This window comes from Corylus avellana, chromosome ca4 (assembly GCF_901000735.1).
Source record: "Corylus avellana chromosome ca4, CavTom2PMs-1.0".
In the NCBI taxonomy this organism is placed as follows: domain Eukaryota; kingdom Viridiplantae; phylum Streptophyta; class Magnoliopsida; order Fagales; family Betulaceae; genus Corylus; species Corylus avellana.
Window position 1 is genome coordinate 29790080 of NC_081544.1, and position 8874 is coordinate 29798953.

The window sequence follows — 8874 nt, forward strand, 5'->3', positions numbered from 1 at the left end:
TCTATCCACCTATTAAGTTTAGGACAGATAAATTTCATTAGAGTTCTCTCACATTTTCTGATCAAATTATTAGATATATGAATCATGTGATCCACGCCGCAATGCCTAAAGCTGTGGGAAGAATCTAAAAAGGTAATCACATTAACTCATAATTAGAGAGTGTGGAGTTAATATATTGCATGGACGTGCTTGATACAACTAGTTTTCGCTGTCTTAATTATAGTTGTTATGTTTGATATCATAGTGTCAGTGAAACTAGGAATATTCTTAGTCATCCATATCCACTGTACTAATTTTGAGTTGCAACTTGCAACTATAAAAACGCATACATAATCATTATGTTTTTCTATCTAATGTGATGTGGGATCAATATGTTTTTGTTTTTATTTTTGTATGTCCCTTGGCTTGTAAATGGACCTTAACGAGCCTCTAAAAAATCTTGTATACCATGACCAATGCCCCCGTTTTTATAAAATAGAGCTTGCTGCTTTAACAAATAAACTTCATTCATTCATTGTTTAACCGCTACTTTGGCTAAATCATGCGGAGCATAATTTGCTTATCTTCTAGTGTGGCAAATCAGCCGGCTTTGCATCATATTCAACACCACACGTGTATTCTTCACGAGATATGCTATAATGCAATAAAAATACTATTTTTAACTCATAAAAATCTTAGATGGCAAAGGGCCACAGGCCCATAAGTGGGTAGAACCACAGTAATAATGAATGGGGCCTATGGCCGCTTGCCACCTAAAACTTTTATGGGCAAAAAATGATTTTTTTTATTGTACTAAAACATTTCTCATTCTTCACTAGCTGTCCATATTTACTCTAATTTTGCCCCGTGTAACATATATAATATGGCTGGGAAAAGCTCTAATTAATATTAAGAGAGAGAGAGAGAGAGAGAGAGAGAGGCTTGCTCATTGGAACCTTCACTAAGAAGATCCTCGGAGATATATTGGCAAATCCATAATCAAGAATCTAGATTTAATGTCATCATAAATAACCTAGCATTCTCAGGAAATTCAGAGAGAGAGAGAGAGAGAGTAAGAGGGACTGAAAAATAAATGTCACTCAAAAAAGAAAAAGAAAAATGATATATTCATATGTGCAACCATGATCCCTAATAAATGTTTAGACAAGATATCAAGCTTGACTTCATAAAACTGTCTTTTGTAGAAATCATTTGAAGGGGTCTACCTCCCAAGTAGAACCTTCTAATGCTAGAAATAATTATTTACCTTTTGCCCTCTTTTTGGGGCAGACTAAATACCCTCCAATTCCAGAAAAAAGAAAAAGTTGCTCTATTTTTGTACCCGTGCCCTATTTGATATGGCTCGGATAAAAAGAGTCATATGAATAATGAATAGAGAGGTACAACCCCCTTTCCCCTTATTGAATTGGACAAAAAAAAAAAAAAAAGAATAGAGAGGTACAAGCTCATATACACTACTACTTGAGGGTCAAGACAAAGAGGCCAAAACTTTCCTGCCGCCAACAGAACATTCCTCTGCCACTACCATGAATTTACAGAATGTAATATAAGCCGGTGGAAAATGAACCATTTGGTGAGTCCATTGCAAGTGTGAAATTGAAGTTTTTGCACAGCCTGCAATCATACAAGATAATTTCATTGAGCAGTCAGTCTATGAAGAGGGGTTTTCAAAATTTGAGACAGGATTATGAAGCTATGGAGAGGAATTTTCAGAATTACTTGTTAGAAAGAAGCACTAAAAGTTACTTCTTTGCTACCACTGTTGCATATCAAGGATTGAAGAAACTTGAACCGCCAACATTGAGAGCAATTAAAACCGATATACAAGTAATCACAGCAAGCCAAAATAAGGCTGATCCTGCAATGGACAAGTTTTAGACAGTCATCAGATCACACAGCATAAACCAATCATAAATTGTGAACTGTAAATATTAACTGCATCTGAGAGTTCATATTAACACAACACCTCTAGAACCTTCAGGGTCATCAATGGAGTTCGAGGGGATGGATTCAGCATTAAGACCACGTGACCTTGGTATTGTGGTCCCTGTAGTTGAGACATCATCTAAACGTTTGGTATTTCCCGCTTCAGATGCCACTATCCCTTGAAACTCTTCACTCACAATCAATGCGGCTAGAACATCCATAAATGACTCTTTATCTGTCTCATTTGAAGAATCTCTTTCATCCTTCTCATATTCAACATTTAACTGATCATAATCAGACAATTCATCATCTGAAGCATCCACATCAATGGAATCTTCCTCAGGCCTGTCATCTTCTTCATCCTCTACGTAAGCTTTATACGTCAGTCGAAGTAGTATCTCTCCAGAAGAGCCCTTTTTAAAGAGTCCCCAACCTCCTTGCAAGACCACAATCCTGTCTGTTGGTACAGTGTCTTGGAGAGATCCCAGATCAACCTAGAAATAATATTCAACTGAGAAGCCATGCAGATAGGTAAAAGAAATTGACTAGGCATACTCTCAGCTCTCTGATCAAAACTTTCTATTGTATATTAAGTTTCCTGTGAATGCAGTCAACCTTGTGCATGAACTCGTTACAGTAGGTCTGTAGCTTAACTACATTCACACCCTCAAATGAAATGTCAATTTCAATATCCAATTATTATGGGATGACTAGTTTGCCTTGAAAGAAATTTAAGATACCATTGTATTAGCATACTACTTATATATGTCTACATATTATTTTTTGTTTTTTAGACTAGACATACACTGGCCGTATATGCCAATAATACCATTAAACATGAGATGCGGGCATCTCACATGGATATTTATTCTGGAAAGTAGAGCTAAATGGAAAAATGAGTTTCATGTGGACTGACGTTGTTGGCAAAAGTGTTTTTTTAAGTACTCCTATCCAAGAAACTAGGTCAAAACTTCAATCTAATGGAGACGCGTCATAATTACATAATATGTCAATTAAATAAGTTAGGCAGCCATGCCAAAATTTATCAACAAAATAATACTTTACCTCCGCTGTTCCAATAGTCAAATCTGTGAATCCTAGAGAATCCTTTACTTGGATGAATAATTTTTGTTTTCTAGGGTTCGCAACGAGCATATGAAAATCCTGCCAAAAATCACATGAATACATGTAGTTCACTTCAGATTAAAATAAATTTAACTGACATAATGAACTTCTAGCAAACCCACGAAAAACAATAGATGAAATATTTTCCTTTTTGGATAAGTATAGAATTACAAAGAAGCTTCACCTGATTCCATATTGGCTCACCAGGTGGCCCAGTGATTGTGGTTTGACTATTCTTTTTACTGCGTATGCTCTGATCTCCCAGGCTTAGAATAACATATGGATCAGTTTTGCCTGGCAAAAAACAGAGACGAGAGGAGATATAAAGGGATCAAAGGAGGAAATATATATGGATCAAAGGATCACATTATGGGCAAATGACAAACTTTTTAGAAAACAAAAGAGCAGCTTAAAATCAATTGCATACTGTTCTAAATGAGAACAAATTAACAGGATGTGCAACTCAAATAGTTGATAATTTTAGCAAATTGGATTTCACAAATTCATAAAACCTACTAGAATCCTCTTTGGAAACAAGTACACAAGGAGATATAATTGTTACCAAAGAAAACATAAGAAAGATTCCGAGCATCTACAAGAGTCGCTGATAGTTCTCCAGAAAAATCCTTGTTTCCTTCTTGCACTTCCCCTGATTTGAAGAAATTAGCAATAGGACCAACCGCTTTTCCCTTTTGGAAATCTAAAACAATCTTCTTTGGACGAACAAACAGTCGAGGCAAATCCTCAGTGAGAAGTTTGGTCAAAAACCTAGAAAAATGCAGTCAGGAATTTGGGTCAAAGAGTGGACAATACAGATAACAGGCATAAAAACACAACCGATATGGATAATGCACCTCCAAAGGAAATACTACACCATGAGAACTACTGGCATGCATTCAAGAGAAGAATAGAGAGATACTTCATCGATATAAAAAGGACTAAGCATATTAAGATTAATTGATACTTCATCGAGATAAGATACTAAGGGGAGATATTTTTACACTATTTGGGAAGTCTAAGGATCAACTTACAGATGCATAATGTAACAGGTAGAAGCTTTTATTTTATTTTTTAAGCTGGGCTTGGTATATATGCTCCAATTTGAGGGGGAGTGTTAAAAGTTTAGTAGAGGCTATTATTGCAACAAGTATACACTATATGAGGGTATCCTATCTTTTTGTTATTTTCCCCTTATACAAATATCACATGTAATATAATATTATATTACATAATGTAATCAATATGATGCATATTTGTGAGTGGCAACTAGGGTCAACTAGAAAATCCTCTTCTCATACACCTTCTATATATATATTTCTCCTTCTCTTTTCCTTAACCCTATCATTAACAATTATCACAAAAAATAATCCTAACACACATACATGAAATATATCTCAAAGCAGATGCAAGTGGAGCCCTCAAAAAAACTCTTTCCTTCCTAGATTAACCAAATCAGTATGAAACATATCCTACCTTTTAGAAAACATAAATTAATTATAAAAACAAAAGAAAAAGATGATAATGGTTGCATTTACAAGGAGCATAAGCAATAATTTATAATGAATATGGGAGATAAAGTCCACTTACATTGAGAGAACAGGAATTGCTGATTTTGCCCAATGTGCACACAAAAGAAGAGAAAAGGAGTAAACATGCATCAGTATCTTTGATATCAAGAAAAATAGCTACTACTAAGGCCATGCAATTATGACATCATACCCATTAAATTGAACAAGCGGAATGGGGACAATTCAAATTTGATCTTTGGAAGTGAAACAAAAGCCCATGAAACAGCTCCCACGTAAGGCTCCGTTGGTATCAATCGCAATTTGACCCAAAGCTCCCCATCAATGTCAAAATCTCGAACACCAACTGGGACAACAATGGGGATAATACCAAATTTTAGTGAAAGCATTAACAGCATACGAGCACCACCAGTATATCGGAGGCCTATTTGGTACCTAGATGACATCAAAGGATTTACAAATCAGTTTAGTGAAATATTGATCTGATAAACAAGGATCTTAATTTCCAAATGCTATAAAATTTCGCAAATTACATGCAGATATATCATATAAAACTTCCACAGCTCATGCAAACAAAACCCTGGACATGTCAGTCAAACAAACTTATTCTTGTCTCCAATCTAATACTGTCAATTTGGTAATCAATGTCTGATCCGTTAACCCGAAATCCAATTGATTGGTTAACTGGTAAAACATAGTTATATGGCAATCTGAAACAATTTCAAACATTACCAAATGATCAGTGATTAGATCCAACTTCAGATTCAGAGAAATTGTTCAGTGGAAACATCAAAGTATCACCTCTATATGGTGTCCATACATACTCACCAAAATAGTGAGGAATATTTATATTGAATTACTCTTTTTTTTCTTAGATAATGATAAACTATATCAATAAAGTAGGAAACTCATTGACACCCATAAGTATACTTGAGAATTACTCAAGTTGTAATTAGAGCTCTCTAAAATCACTTATAAAGTTCAATCTCACCTAGTAAGAACCAATGGGAACTCAGAACTCAGGGTCCATGAGTGAGGGAGATTATGACTACCCAAAAAGTTTTTTTTTTTTTTGAAATATACTCATAAGTACTAGGTTTCCCATTGGTTCCTTACTAGATGAGATTGGGAGAGATTAGACTTTATAAGTGATTTTAGGGAGCTTCAATTGTAACTTGAGTAGTCCTTTTAGAGTAATAGCGCAGATGTAACTAGTACTTTTCCTAGATTGTTACAAAAATACTGTAAATAGAACCGACTTATTCCAACAGCTAATCATTAAAGCGTGACTAAACCTTAGATTCCAAGATTGGGTTCCTCCATCATCCTTGGGGCTCCTACAGGCTACAGTAGGAGAACATAGACACATCTTTACCCTAAGTTATCATGAATGTATATGAAAACATCTTTTTTAAGGCAACACCCCCTCACCAAATATCATGCCAAAAAAGGACTCTCCCAGCATTTCCAATCTTAAAATAAATGGAACCCCAAAGCCTCTCCCAACCCACAATTAACCTTCTCCAAAAACAACACCCATGAGACCTCCCTTACAATACCACTGCAGCTGCAGGAGCCCTACCTGCATGCCACAAATGACCTACGAATAGGAAGAATCCTAGAACAAAATGAGAGGTACCTAACCAACTTCTTACCAACTCCGAAGTCCACCAATCCCGACTGTCCGCCTAGTTTACTCCAATCACTAGTCTCCAAAAATGTTTCCCCTCCTCACCAAGTCACCATAACTTCACAGCCATTTCCCCAATAGAACATGTAGGAGATTCATTGAAATTTCTCCAGTCTATTCGCCACATGGATGGGAATAGTGAACAGTGACAACAACAGGGTAGGCAAGCTGGATGCACTTAATAAGGGTGATATGTCCCCCTTTCAACTGGTACAACTACTTCCATCCTGATGACTGTCTCTCCATTCTCTCACAGGCTAAGCTCCACGACTCACTAGCCTTAAAAGGACATACTCTACTTCCATATGGGTAAAGAACATACTCTACAACATAAAACCTCAGCCAACCCCTCGAGACCAATAACATCCATTGCCTAAATTCGCTCTAAAGCCTGAAATGCCCCGGAAAGAAAGAGCCAACCTTACGTAGGCGAGGCATTCAGTGTTGGCATCACAAAACAGAACAGTATCATCAGCAAGCAGCAAACGATAAATCGTAAAAGCACCTCTAGAACCACCACCAACATGGAAACCAGAGATAAAGCCACCCTCCATTGCTCAAAAAAGCATTATACTAAGAACGTCCATCGCAAGAATAAAGAGTAACTGTGCAAGTAGATCCCCTTGCCTCAGCCCCACTCAAAGCTATCAAAGAAACCAAAACGAATAACTAGTAAAGACACACAAAAGACTTAAGACAAGCAAGCTTTACAAAGAAAGGCTGACTCCATCCAAACCAAACACGAAGAAACACAATACAAAATCCGAACAAAAATAGACATAAATATATAAGAAAATAACTTCCTAACAGAAGTAAGCACCGCAAGTTCCATTCAAAGACAGTGATTAACTTACTGCAAATCGTTAACGCGACGCGAAGTCCGGCGCTCAACGTTCCTGACCGAGAGCGGCTCATCCCCCAACGAGAACTGCCTAATCTCAACCCTCTCCACGTAATCAGGCTTCTTCAAGTCATCGATAACCGGCTGAAGCAACCCAATGATCCAATTCTCAATCCCACCTCTGTAAACCTTCCATAACTTCCCCAACACCATGTTCACCCACTCCACCGACTCCTTCCTCTGCAAATCTTTCTCCAAAAACAAGGAAAAGCTCGTCGGCACCTGCGGCCACCCTCCGCCGCTGCTGCCGCTGCCGCCGCCGTCCACTTTTTTTCGCTTCCCAGAAGTCCATACCTTATCAAAAACCACCCCAACAAAGAAGAAGAACACGAAAAGTCCCGCTATATTTCGACTAATGGGCGGAGACGGGATTGGGTGTATGACTCCCAGCTGGGTTCTAAGCTTATCCACGATAGGGTCCTCTTGGAAATTGGTGAAATTGGACCCCACTTGTATCGGTTGTTCCTCGGACAAATCCTCGCCGTCCAATTCATCGGAAAAGCGCTTGACAACGAATATCTTGGCGCCTCGTCTGGTGGAGTTGGCTAGTTCTACGCTGAAATCGTTGAAATTACCGTTGGGAGCCTCGGAGGGGATGGCACACGAGAAAAAGCTCCATTTTCTACGGGAAATAGAAATTCCGCTGGCAAAGCCGGGTTGCTGCCTTCTCCTCTTCCGTTTGGAGAAAGGGATCGATTGGTTGGTTAAGCTCAAGGGATTGAAGCGTCTACATGGGCAGAAGAGCTGCGGGAAGAGCTTCCACGAGCAATCCAAGCTCGCTGAAGGGGATTGCGGAATCATCTAGCAGATTGGAAAACATGAATCCGGAGGCAGAGTTAAATCCGCACGCGGCATTCAATGCGGGAAAAAGCAATTGCAGGCAAAAACGCTGGCCTCTCGCCTGGAGGCGTACAGCAGCGCAAAGAAAGTGGGCAAGTCCACAAAAGGGAAAACACGAGGAACGAGTGCAAAGCGATATTAAAGGCCTCAAAATGAGGAAGACGTGGATAATAGTAAGTGCACGTGGGTCGGAGCCAACGCGGTGGTGGAGCCTTCGCTTTTGCCGCGGCCAATTTACGTGGTCTTCGTTTGGATTATGTTTGGCAATCGCGACTTGGATTTTGCGTCAGGATTGCGTCTGCGAAATTTTTTGGATTCAGATTAGGATTTCAACAACTCGGGGTTTGTTCTGAAAGGAAAAAGTTTTCCACCAAACCCGTCGGAGAAAATTCGTAGGAAAACTCGTCGGAGAAAATTCGTTTGAAAGTGATATGTATTATTTCAACGAGAGATGCATACTTTTTTTTTTTTTTTTTTAATTTTTTTAGTATAACAAAGTTGAAATAAATTTTATTAAAAATTTATATATATTTTACATGTTATTAAAATAATGACACATGTTATTTTTATAAATTTAGTTTTGAAAATTCTCTCCAATCAAGTTTAGAAGAAAACTTTGTCCGTTCTGAAAAGTAAAAAATGTCGGAATAAACAGGATATTCGTCTTAATTTTAATTTTTTTTATAAATATTTATCATAATTGTCCGGAAGATTTTGTTATTTTTTCCTAATCTATTTCAACAACTTTGTTTTTTTTTATAAGAGTCGTGACATTTCTATGTAATAAGTCATTTAATAAAAATGTAGTTTTGTTGGAATTTTTTTTAAAAAAAAAAAAAAAAAAGTAATGGATGTAGCCTTTTAAG

At 37.6% G+C, this 8874-nt stretch overlaps 1 protein-coding gene across 1 annotated transcript; it reads right to left on the reverse strand.

The window, feature by feature from the left end:
- Nucleotides 1-1083: 1083 nt before the first annotated feature.
- Nucleotides 1084-8398, reverse strand: LOC132179801 (tricalbin-3). The gene is made up of 9 exons (XM_059592578.1): nucleotides 7122-8398; nucleotides 4771-5012; nucleotides 4639-4657; nucleotides 3614-3819; nucleotides 3236-3345; nucleotides 2992-3090; nucleotides 1967-2420; nucleotides 1720-1858; nucleotides 1084-1614 (listed from the first exon to the last, which is right to left on the reverse strand). The coding sequence occupies exons 1-8, from the start codon at nucleotides 7967-7969 to the stop codon at nucleotides 1770-1772; spliced, it is 2067 nt and encodes a 688-aa protein (XP_059448561.1). The 5' UTR covers nucleotides 7970-8398; the 3' UTR covers nucleotides 1084-1614; nucleotides 1720-1769.
- Between the last annotated feature and the right edge of the window lie 476 nt (nucleotides 8399-8874).

Excerpts from the sequence above, each read along its gene's own strand:
- LOC132179801 (XM_059592578.1), bottom strand. The coding sequence starts at position 7,969 with ATGATTCCGCAATCCCCTTCAGCGAGCTTGGATTGCTCGTGGAAGCTC. Across the intron at positions 3,346-3,613 it reads TCTTTCTTATGTTTTCTTTG|GCAAAACTGATCCATATGTT; the intron begins GTAACAATTATA and ends GTTTTTTGCCAG. Across the intron at positions 3,091-3,235 it reads GTGAGCCAATATGGAATCAG|GATTTTCATATGCTCGTTGC; the intron begins GTGAAGCTTCTT and ends GATTTTTGGCAG.